The following is a 13,798-nucleotide window of genomic DNA, read 5'->3' on the forward strand; positions in this document are numbered from 1 at the left end:
CAGGTATACATTTTGTTCAAAGAACAAATGTTGCTTCTCCAACTGCTTAAAGTCCGAATGAAATGCTTAAAAATTTTCATTAAATGAAATAAAATGATAGGCCTCTTAAATTCTAAATTTGTATACAGATCTAAACTTTTCTTAAATTTATATTATTAAATTAAATTCAATTTATATTGTTTAAATGAATATTCTAAGCTTTTAAAAAGCAATTCCTTTCATATTAGATAACACCAACATACTTATTACTACTCTAGTTACTATGTTATTTCAATTTTATATTTATAGTACAAACTTTGATTTTTTGTATAGAGATATATTCATTAAAATGTATAAATTAGTATTAAAGCGTATAAATAAACGCTTAATATACAAAATATTCTATTTGAGTATTTATTCAAAGCATACGAATGTGTAAAATTTATAGGTGATCGGTAGTAACCTTTAAATATAAAAAAAAAAAAAAAAAAAAAAATAATTAGTATTACCAACAAATACGGATTATTATTTTTTAAGGAAAAAAATTGGAAATACATTTTTAATTATAGATTACATTATAAGAAATTAATCAATTAGTAAATCTATATTAAAAAAAAATTCATCTATTTTTAAATAACTTTTTTTTTATTAATATTTCTCATTATTAGCGTGCGATTGTAAACAATAAATATAACGTATTTGAATGAATTGAAAACTTTTTAATTCTATTTTATCTAAAGTAATAATTAGTATAATTTTTATCACGATAAATTATATTTTTAAAAAGTTGACAGTATTTGTATAATAATTGTAAAATAAAAAAAAAAACTTATGAAATAATTAAAATATTAATTCTCACTTTAACTTATACATAAATAAATATCGAGCGAATTTCGTTATTTTTACAATTATAATTCTTTCTCATTTTTTTCGGTAACTTGAAAAATTTAATTTAAAGAATATTCTTTTAACACAACATTTAGTTAGTTTAACCACAAACATCTTCTATATTAAATCTATGGATTAAATTATACATATATATATATATATATATATATATATATATATATATATATATATATATATATATATATATATATATATATATATATATTATACATAGTTTATTACTTTCATTAAAATAACAAAATAAAGCTAAGATCAGTTTTCGTTGTGATAAATTAATATTCATTTGATTGATTGATAATATCGAGTACCATTCGAGCATCATTTTGTATTAACTTCAAGCAATATGTCAAAATCTAAGAAATTTCTCAAAAATGAATATTGTATGTATGTGTAAGAACAATAATCTTATGAAATTACTAGAAATTACAGAACTAAATAAATAATTAAAATTTGTCAATTAGTTAAATCGATATTTTTCCAGATTAAACATGCAATGTTTAAATTCTTTAATCAACCTCTGTTTACAAAAGACTTAAGACAATATTTTGCATTAGTATCAACATTCGTATGAATAATGTTATATTATAATATATAAGATCGCCTTTTTTTAATTATGTCAATTTACAAAAAATTTATTCTAATTTGCATAACATATTCATAAAATAATTCATGTAGTAACTGTAGATTATATTGATTCAATAATTTATGTTTTGTTGTGATATAATGACGAAATACAATTAATTTATTCTAAATTTTATTCATAATAACACCTACGATTTTTTACAGCCAAATAAATAAATCAAAAAAGCCTCTATTTGGAACTATGAATAAATAACCTTGAATTAAGAATTTTTTTTTATATACTTATATAATAGTTGGCATATAACAATTTCTTCCAGTAAAATTGCCAGCAGTTAATCGACACATTATAATGCGATGTATCAACATCTTAGAGGAACATCCGATTTTTCTTTTGTTTTTTGTATTTTTTTTTTTTTTTTTTTCGTTTTTATTATCATTTAATGTCTTTGTTTACTGCATTAATGCTAGACTAGAAATTTTGCTTTATTAATTATAGATGTGAAATAAAAACGATCGTACTTGTGTTGCTCAGGTGAACGCACAAATTATAATTGCGTATTCCTTGTATGTGTCATCAGCATTGCCATGGTCACAGAGTTGTCCTGCAATTAAATTATTCTATTATTAAAAAAATTTTATTGCAATAATTCATCTAACTGCGCTATTTAATAAGAAATACATTCGGAGAAACCGGAAATATTTAATGAGATTTTAGAAAGAGTTTTGTAAAAATCGGTAAAATATACTTATCATAAGTAAATTAGTATATTAAATATATTCTTCAGCATTGACGTTTTTAAATATCAACAATTAAAAATTATGAATATAACGTATATTAAGATAGATATTTTTATAAAATTTATATTATTTCATAATTTCGATAGTACTGGAGGAACTTAACAATAATGTAAATAAAAAATAGAACCTCTTGGAAAGAAACTTAAATCATGCTGCCGTTGTTGCTTGACTTTTTGATTTCTTAATACGAAACGAATGACGAGTACTGGTACTTTTAACCGTACTCGGAAACTTATTGGACTGGATACTCGTGAAACGACAATTGCAGCAATAAATTATTTACAAAATAATACAGGAACTGAACGTCCAAATTATTCGATGTTTGTGTTTTTGTTAAATGTCATTTCAGCTGTAGTATGTCATTATGTCATTAAAAATTCTTTTTTCTCAATTTATAAAAGAACATTGATAGTTGAAGATAGTTAATTGACTTTCAGCAAACGATTGTATAAATAACATTTATACAAAGTCTATTTGTTGCCGTGACAAAAGTTTCTTTAAGAAAATAGCATTGAGTTTAATGAGAAAACAATTCAATCGTTAAAAAATCAGCGATTCTCAATTAAATTTTTAAAATATTTACATTATTAAATGTATTTAGGAATTATGACTAATCAACTTCGTTTTTGCAAAATGTTTAAAATGAATAAATTTCAAGATTAAAAGAATGTTTAATTTTCGTACGGAGAATTTATTAATAAAAATTTCACAAAATTATTTATATTCTGATTGAAGTCAATCGAGAATACACACAAACAATTAATTTATTTACAGTCTTTCTGTCTTCGTCGGCATAAGAAAAACATTATAGAAAGTATATACATTTAAATATCGATATTTGTTAAAATATATATTATTAAGATAATGTTAAATTTATATTAAAGTTTTAAAAAAAAAGATTGATAAGTACTATTGATATGTATAAATATTTAATAATTACTGCTCGATTATCTACTACTATGAGTTCAAGTCTAATTATCTAATAGAAGATAATAAATACTTTTTGCGGACATTTATATTTTAGGAGACACGTAACTAGAAAAATTTGATTAATGCTAATGAAATTTTTAAATATGAATGACAATACATACATTTTGAGATAAGTGTATATTAATAGAATATTAACAAAATTTTATTATGATAACTATAATTTTGATATTATTTAATATTATATATATATATAATTTTTAATTAGATTTTTACATACGTTACATATTTATTTATTTATATGTATATGCGTACGTATATAATTTAGATTAAATAAATGTATCATTTTAAGCATTGAAGAATCCAATTAATAATTTACGGATATTTTCCCGAGGAAAGATTAAATTTGACAAAATTGGATATGTAAAATTTTATCATATAATTAGTTGTTAATTAAATATAATATCTTCATTGCATTTACTATACATGTTTACTATATATTTTTTGTATTAACTATATGTACTTAGGCAAATTAAAATTTTCTCTATGCTATGTTCTCGATAATACGTTTCTTGATATTTTTGTGTATTTTAACAAATTAAGCGAATAATCAAATTTACTTACTCGATGGGACGATCAGGTGTTGGCATGTTACCACCACGGCAGCACAACCTTATCCATCCTATTCCAGGCCTGATCTCGGCCTCTTCGACCTCAATAACTACAAAATTCAAAACATTATCGGGGGTTTAGACGCATTAACATGTAAGAATATAATGAGAAACTAACCGCATCTGACAATTTAAAGAACTATTGTACATAATTCTTAAATGATTATAACGAGTTATAACGCACCACTCATCTACTTAAATGTTATTTTTAATGAAAAATGTCGATGAATATTTTTTACAATGATATCATGATTAAATCATTTTGTTATGCAAATATTTTCTAATAATCGATTGCTTTTTGAAAATTACTTTTCTGCGTTTATCTATAAACGTTTAACCATAAAATTCATTCCCATTTTTATTAGAATATGTAATGATTATAAGTTAATAAATAAATAATCAAGCCATAAATAAGAAACTGTTGACGAAATAAATTTACAGTAGTTAAAAATAATAATATTTTTAAGCGAGAAAAATAACAATAATTCATTGTCTAGCTGAATTTCTATATTCTTGTGCAATGTTACTAGGATAAATAAATGAAGAATATTATTTTATTCACGATATATAAAGAATAATTTAAAAGAATTTTTTTGTTATTAACGAGAAGCCGATTTTATCTACAATCAAATAATAATACGACATCTACTATTAAATTACATGTTAATATTAATTTATGAAATTTTATAACTTGGCTTATAAGTTTCTTAATTGCTCCGATAATTATTATTCGTGTAACTAGTATTAGGTTACTCATTATAGTTAAAACAATCATAAATGTAATTGGAGAAGTAACGGGGCAGTATATAATAAAATGCGCTTTATATTTTTACTCCAAAGGATACTTGAATTTTGAGACATAATATGAATAATCTTTCGATAATTCATGCATCGAAACTATGTTTTTATTTTTCCTTATGCTTATGATTCAAGCTGATCTCAACGGAAATAATAAACAAGTGCTACTGGTTCAAACAATCTTGAAGAATTTCAAAATAAAATGTTGAACACTCTCAACGTAAAATAAAACGCTCTTGTCTTCGTTCGGCTGCTCGATGGTGACAATGGAAGAAGCTGTTTGCGAGAGTGAAATAGAAGAACTAGGTTGGGCATCGATCGTTTTTACGAGTAAGTACAGTGGTGGGGAGGCTAAATGCAGTTTGGGAGATACCTCGGAGATCATTTGTTTCAGCCTTTGCCCAATTACATTTGGGAATTCGGACGGCTTTAAGTGTAATAAAATTTCACACAAATGTCCAACACTATGTATGTATATTTATATATATATATATATATATATATATATATATATGGAACGTGAAGGAATCCTACGATATAATACGAGAATTTTATTTCAAACGTCACATGATACCAAAGTTTTGATAAAAATTTAAAAAAACAAAATATATATTAAATTGTTAAAAAAGCTTATTATAGTATTTAATAAATGGATTATATTGGCTTATAATATTAATAAATAATAGGATAATTATTAAATAATTATTTAATATAAGAATAACAGAATTATTTAATAATACTAAAAATAAAATAAAATAAAAATAGAAATAAAATTATATGGATACTGAAGAATCAGCGTTAAAAATATATTTTCTGTTAGTTGAATTAAAATAACAAGGTTTAGATGAAACTGTAATATCAATTAAAGTTATATAAGATATCATCATACATCAACACTTGAAGTAATCGATCTATAAAATAAAAAGAATAAATATTTTGCTCTAATTTCAATAAGACGTTATAATTTGAAGAAAAAAAATTGGTAAAAGAATAGGAAATAAATCGATATTTAATGATTTTTAATATAGGCATAGGGACGAATAGCTGAATGATAAATAAATAATGATATTAATTGTTAAAGCATACTAGATTAATACCTTTATTTATTAATTACTGATTTTAGGTATTTATTAATTATAGTCTATAGCTTGCTATATATATATATGTATTTGCATAATAATATAGACACGCATATTTACTTAAAGATTCATTGGGAAGAAAAATATTTTTTACTTCAAACCTCCTACATATTTACTCTACCTTTGAATTATACATTATTCATGGATAAAATATTTTCGATATTTCATGAAAAATATATTTAGTAATTATGTATTTATTAATTAGTATTTATTAATTATGTAGATTATAATTTATTTATAATTTTTCATTAGTTAATATTGTTAGCTAATTTTTCGAGAGTCAAACACTCAATATTAAATTCGTTGAAAATATCTCGTTTTGCTTTGACAATATTTGCATAGCAGCATTTGCCTTCATATTATTGTCAGAAACTTATGTCCTTACAAAAATATCTACTACTCCACTTAAATGTGTAAATAAATAAAGCATTAATTTAAAATAGCATTAATAATAAAATTAGAAATGTTAATAAATAAGATCAAATTTACTATTTTTTTTATTTTTTATAATTTTTCTCTTTGAGTCTTCTTACCATGTGTTTTGTATTTTATTTGTTATATGTAAATATAAAAGAGATCGAAAAGTTCAGGAAATGCTATGGAAGAAAGCTATTCTACGGCAAATATGAAAATCAGAATACATAATTTGGGCGTAATAGACGAATGAGAAGTCGTCACAGTTAATTGCTTATATTAGAGTAAGAAGGATATATCGACCGTTTAGATTAGTACTAATATTTTAGCTTATTTATTAATATTTATATGGAAATAAATATTAACGTGGAAAGAATTTTTCTAAATAATAATTGTTTTTGTTCGTTCGTATTAACACCCTTTGCCATCGTCATAAATTAATTTATCCTAACTATATGGTAATAATGTTTTCCAATTAAATGTTTTGGTCGAATTATCCCTTAGAATTCAATTTCGTTGCTCTATATTATCGATTCTTTGCATTACCACAGTAGTGTTAAAGTTATTCATTCGGCCCTTCTCTCCATGGCTATTATTTATACATGTTTGTACCTAAGTGCATTCCTACTCAGCCAGTATATATAGTAACTGGTTGATTGCCAAATGGAAACGTTTTATTCATATTTAATAGCAAAAGAAGTTGTCACAGTTCTTTCGGGAAGGCATAAAGTAGATTAAATGATTAAATTGATAATATAGAGAATAATTATAGAGAATAAAATGTAGCTATATTTTGTTACTTTGTTATCCTTTCGATCCTTATTTTAATATTATTGGATGCAGAGGAATAAAATGTAGTGCTCTTATGAAAATGAATATTAATAACATTTGTGTATTTCGTGTATTTATTTCATCAGACTCCACCGTTTTCGTGGTTCCGACATATTCTAGTGCATAACCGAATTATCATTCTTACATTGGCAAAGGTAACTAACTACATAATAACTATAAAAATTACCATCTTGTACACACACACATGCAAGCACGCACGCACGCACGCACGCACGCACGCACGCACGCACGCACACACATACACGCGCACACATACGTACATACATACACGCGCGCGCGCACACGCACGCACGCACACACACATAATATAAATACACAAACATAATGCACGACAGAAGGAATAACGATACACTGTTTTAATGAAAACATTCGCCTAAATAATTTATCGTTGAAAGATTGTTAAATTCTTAATCAATATCCTATTATGACTATATTTTATATTAATTTATCCTAATGAACATTCATATTGGTTTGTCATACGTGATGAACATTATTATTAATAGATTATATAATGTTAATCTAAAGTATTAATTGAAGATTAATAAAAGGACTAGTTTTTAAGGATTCTATATAATAATTCGTATAATATTTAAAGAATACGTTTTCTTAATGAAAAACATGTGTTAAGCAATCGAAACAATTAAACGTCATTGATAAAAAATTGTCGATATGCTTTAAAAATTTATATATAAAATAAATTCCGAATTTTTTTTGTTTTTTATATGAACCCTCAAAATCAGAAAATTTATATTTTTCAATTAAATGAAAGAAAATTTCCTACCTGATGCAATTCGATGAGGTTGACAACCACTTACAGTTGATTGGCGCCTTGTAAGATCAGTACCGCGTACCGACATGTATACAGAAATTGTTTTATCCAAAGCCAACCTTACCTACGATATTATATAATAATATTAAAATTATGGAAGTTATTAAGTACAGAGGCATTAAATTACATTAATCGATTACTTATATTGAAAGGAGAAAATATTAAATATCACGTTAAAACGAGGTAATATTAATTCAAGTTAACGATCGACTAAAGCACCTATCTCTTTTTTTTAAATATAAAAACATTTATTCATTACAATTGTTCATACAAGTTTGACGTAATTTATTTGCAAAGAAATATTCATATATATATATATATATATATATATATATATCCTTTTCTCATTTAAAAATTAACGGTCGTCGCCCCCATTCTAGCACTCCAACTGCATCCTTATGAAATTTAAACAAATTCCTTTTCATGCTCCCTTTTCACAAAATTTCTCATTTGATAACCCTCCGATAAATATTTAATGATATTCCTATAATATATACATATATTTATATATAATGGAATTGATTATTCTTGTTATTGATCATTATAATTTTATAATTTTTTAGAATATTTATAAAACTCAATTATTTATATTGAAACCATGAATATTTTTTACTAATAAAAAAATGTTAAAAGACTTTTATTTAATATTTGTTGTAGTTATATAATTTCTTCGATGTCCATAATAAATTGTTTTATGATATCTTAGATTATATTTTTACTGTTAAATTATTTTAAATCTTTTCAAAGTTTTAATGTACATTTATCTTCTAGTCTTTAAATAAATTAAAATAAACTTAGAGCTTAATTGTGAATAGTTTTATTTTATTTTTCTTTGAACATTGAAAATTATTTTAAATTAATCAAAACAAAACAATAGTTTTTTTTTTATTCAAATTACTTTATGTTTGGAATTTAAGTTGTCGAATTTTAAAAAACATGTGATTGAATTTATTTTTAAATTATTTTAATAATATACGCAAACATGTATTTCAAATTTATTCTATAAATAATCCTTTTTTTTAATTTAGAAAAATAGAGTTTTAATTAATTCAAGTAGTATATTTTTAAATAATCCATTCTCCTGTAACTTAGTATTTATTTAAACTTTCTACACATTTTTTTTGTCGTTAAAATTAATTATATTTTATTTCTTAATAGGGACATAATAATCATGCATATGAATTAGAATAGTTTATTATAGAAAAACAAATATTTTGATATAAACTGATAGATTACTCAAAATTGTTAATTAATGTAATTTATGCATAAGCTTATTATTTCATTATCTTTAAAATTAGTTATTTAATTAATTATGTATTTAATTAAAAAAAATTCTTTTAACATATTTCTGTAATGAACGAATAATTAATCAATATTTATATTAAAAAAATTGTTGAAATATTTTTCTCGTTAATATAATCGAATATTTAAAATACATTATTAATAATAAATTAATTTATAATTTCTGAATTTATGAAAAAAATTTATGGTATTAATGGTCTAATGATAGTTGAAAAATAAGACCTAAAACTATTTATAGAAACAAAATTTATAATTAATTTGTAGTAATACTTTAGTTTAGATTTTTCTTAATGTGAATAAATTAGAAATCAATATTGATCATCGGTATTGATGTTACTTGAATAGTAGATAATAAATTTAATTAAAAATCATTGTAATTTTTAAGAATTAGTCCAAAAAGATTCCTAACTCGATAGAAAAAAAATGAAGATATATTATGAAGTATCGTTGCCTCTATATTATTGTTAATTATATCGAAGTTTCCTACCTCTCCATTAAGAAAACAGTAAAGGGTTGCTATGAGGAGACCCTGAAACGAAGTTAGGAAATGTGTTGTGTATGACCATAATGCAAATTCCCAAATACTTTTGTCCAATGGTGCTTCAGTCATGGAAATTAAATTGGTAATTCCTAAAAGAGGTAGTAATACCAAAGCAGCCCTTACAGCTTTTCTGTAAATATAATGTTTGTATTCATCTGCAAGTAAGTTTTAAATTTTTATATATTCAAACAGGATTTAAAAATATCGCATTTAAATTCTATTTGTATTTTAATGTATATTTTATTGATTATAGTTGATTATGAAATTAATATTTTAATTAATAATTAAGAGGTACTGTGATACATTACGAGCTAAATATATTTGATTTTGAAAATATATTCAGATATTGATTGCAGTGGTAATCGTAAAGTATTATAATATTAATAAATGCGTATTATTCACGAATGGATTAGTTATATGTGAACTGAAGAATTTATTGATTAAACTTCCTTAAAATACACGTTGATATTTTCATGTTTTTCTAAATAAATCGAATACGCGATGAAATATAATCATTAATAGTCCCATAAACCTTTTCATTAAAATCAGAGTATAATTATAATTTTGAATGAAAAACAAGTTAATTACTGTTTAAATATAAAACTCAATGATTATTTAAACAATTTGTAGCTTGAATAATAATCTTCCAAAATTATTTTCATCATTATATTCAAAACATCAAACGAATCAAAATATTTTACATATTCATGAAATGAAAAAGGTCACACATTTACACTGCATACGATAATATATATATATATATATTTTAATATTTTAATTATGTAATGAACTACACATAATCATTAATTTTATTCTTTAAGATAAATAATATTTCATAGAGTCATTTGTAGAGATTGCCAGTATTGATAAATTTAAGTTTCTTCATAACTTTAAAGTATATAAGCATCCTCGATAATCATTTTACCGATTATATAAGACAAAATCTAGTAAAGAGATTGTATAATAAAACTTGTATATGGCGATATAATGAGAAATCATATATAACAAATTATATGACGATGCAATAATATAACTGATATGCAGAAAGGCAATAAATTCTACTAGTGAAAAGGCATGTTTGAACGATTTTCATTGAATTTTATCCATAATAAATCTTAGGTTTAACGTATGTGAACTAGAGTACGCAAAATATAAACAAATTATATATTTTGCAATTTGATTACAGCCATAAAAATGTATCGAAATTATGAAAGTACTTTAATGAAAGAAAAACTTATGTTTGTAGTAATGCACTTTCTTTAACTTTGAATATTTGTTGATAATATCGTCAAGAGTAGCGACAGCTGGTATTTTGGTATCAAATTTTGTTTTCTAATCATGTGAATTTCGAAGATTAAGGAAAATCTCTAATTACAATATTGATCATAAGTCTGATACAAGCATATTCTCGATTATAGATTGTTACAAAATTCTTGTATTATGATTATATACTTTACTTTTCACTTCGTTTATTCCAATATAAACGCTATATTGATTTTTATTCATAAATATCTAATTGTTAAAGTAATGGAAACTATATTAGAAAATTTTTATAATATTATTCGTAATGAAATAAGTCTTGATATAAATATTTTATTCGAAATTTAATTATTTTGAAGCTATTCTAAAAACATAATATCTGTTAATGCACTGAGCAAATTGTATTAAATTGCATTAAGTCAAATGTCAGAATTATGTTTTTAGCTGGAAAGTAAATTAAATAAAAGCATAATAGGTTTCATAATAAATTGTATTTTATTTATTCGTATTCATTTATATCATGCACATTTTAAAATATAAAATAACGAATTATAAATTAGCATTATTATTAAATGAGTAAGGAATAATTAACAGAAAGAAAAACAATTTCCATAAAATGAGTAATTTAGTGATGAAATTAATACTGAATTTTTTTTTTTTTTTTTAATTATATACTTTAAAGTATATTTAACACGAATTTAATATATTTTTGATTATTGAATTTTTTCAAAGACACTATTGATTTATAAAGCGAATGGTAATCACATAATTTATTTGAATAATGACCTTATTTATCAATCGATATTTCAATAAATAAAAAAAATATATATATTTAAAAAAGACGTGATTTATATTTATAAATAAAATGAAAATATTTTAAAAATTTATAAAGATTGAAAATTGACGAGTATAAGACTCGAGTGAATACTTACAAGAATAGTTTATATAAACCCAATTTAAAACTTCCGATTATTTATTAAAATTTATATATAAGCTATAATATTTATATATTTTCATAGCTCCTTATATCGGACAATCAATTACAATATTTTATTTAAATATAGAGATTTCGCATCTTTCTATACATTTGTATAAATAATTTAATATAATTGCGTGTTTCCATGAGAGTGTTATAATTTTTTTCATTCTTTCAACCACATTACATAACAATATATTTTGAAAATTAAATAATAACAAACGAGTGCTCTATTTATTACTTAAATATATTTAAAATGTATTATGTTAAAAATTTTGCGAGACTAAAAATTTATATAAATAGGGTCAAATATGTTTATTTGATCTTCAAATTTTATCGAATAATGTTAAAATGAATATAAATATTAATTTAATTATTAATGAGGCTTGAAATGCAATAATTACAGGAAAGTTCATTCATCATACATAAATTGTTAAATATACGTATGGTATTTTCATTTTATTCAAATATTATTATGCGTGCGGATGTAAGTTTAATAAAATATTTAATTTGAGTACATAAGACTAATTATTGTAACTATTAATAAAAGTTATAGTTGATATCAATTGATATATTTAATGCAAAATACAAATTTACTTTCAATCAGTTCATTGAATTAAATGTTCGCTTGGCCTTTTAATAATTATAGTAATTTGAATAATATATTATATTAAATTGAGCTAATTGAATTGAGAAATTTAATTTCTCAAACGAATTGATTATAAGAACAAACAACATATATTTGGCAATTAATTTTATTCACAATTTTTATAAAATTGAATTTATATGATTTTAGAAATAGATAAATTATTACATTGCGATAGAATAAGTTATAAACAAAGTAATTATTTTTGTAAAATTCAAAAGTATTTTCCAAAACACTCTACGGTATGTTTTATAGAGGATTTAAAAATTAACAAATAATGTTATTAGCTTACCGGACTTGTTCAATCTCACTAGTACGACTCTGCCGTAATTTAACAATCAGTACACGTATGATGTTTAAGAGAAACATAAAGTTTAGCTAAAAATGAAAATTAAGATATCATTAAATCCATCCTATTTCACGTAACAATTATCATATATTTTTAAATTTGTAAGCTTTATATAAATTAATTTTAATGTACTTGTAATTTCCATTTGACATATATTTCGTACTGTGTCATTGTTTTTCGGTATTATCACTATGAAATACTTTACCAATATCACAGCCATCCTTGGTCCTTCGAGTATCCAAAAGTATAAGGTTAGATTATAACCCCACCAGCATCTAAGAATATTGAAAATAATAGGCAGATCTCGCAATATTGATATTGACTATGGAAATTGAAGTAGACAATTATTATATATTATAGGGCATTATGTGCTTCTAGTATTGTAAATAATTTAATAACACGTTATTCGCCTGATGTTTTATTAAAAAAGAGGAATAAATTATTTTAATATGATAGATATCAATGGTAAGAGAAAGAATAAAATTTGATTTATCTAATAATCATAAGTTAATCGCAATATATTAGCTTCTAATATATCGGAAATGATATAATCTATGATATATAAAGTAATTGTAAATGATTATTGACAATAATGAAGGAGTATAAGATAAGTATGCGGAGCAATAGTAATGGTCGATAGGATTACGAGATGAAAAGCTTGATGTATGATTTTAATGTTTATTTAACATAAAACATCATAAAATATATAGTTGAAAAGTGATAATAATAGACAGTGAGGGGGGATAACGATGGCAACGATAGCGACAAATGCAATGAGAATGACAATGATGACAACGTGGATAACGAGGACAATAATATACGTTAA

At 23.0% G+C, this 13,798-nt stretch overlaps 1 protein-coding gene across 1 annotated transcript in view; it reads right to left on the reverse strand.

The window, feature by feature from the left end:
- Window positions 1-3,815: 3,815 nt before the first annotated feature.
- Pdfr (Pigment-dispersing factor receptor) overlaps window positions 3,816-13,798 on the reverse strand; it is a 28,752-nt gene continuing 18,769 nt past the window's right edge. Inside the window, exons 8-12 of the mRNA XM_011503036.1 lie at window positions 13,178-13,247; window positions 12,916-13,001; window positions 9,688-9,871; window positions 7,851-7,962; window positions 3,816-3,916 (exon numbers count right to left, since the gene is read on the reverse strand). Of these exons, the coding sequence (XP_011501338.1) occupies window positions 3,816-3,916; window positions 7,851-7,962; window positions 9,688-9,871; window positions 12,916-13,001; window positions 13,178-13,247 (553 nt within the window). The remainder of the gene's footprint in view (window positions 3,917-7,850; window positions 7,963-9,687; window positions 9,872-12,915; window positions 13,002-13,177; window positions 13,248-13,798) is intronic.

The sequence above is a fragment of the Ceratosolen solmsi genome, unplaced genomic scaffold (assembly GCF_000503995.2).
Source record: "Ceratosolen solmsi marchali unplaced genomic scaffold, CerSol_1.0 scaffold61, whole genome shotgun sequence".
Classification (NCBI taxonomy): Eukaryota; Metazoa; Arthropoda; class Insecta; order Hymenoptera; family Agaonidae; genus Ceratosolen; species Ceratosolen solmsi.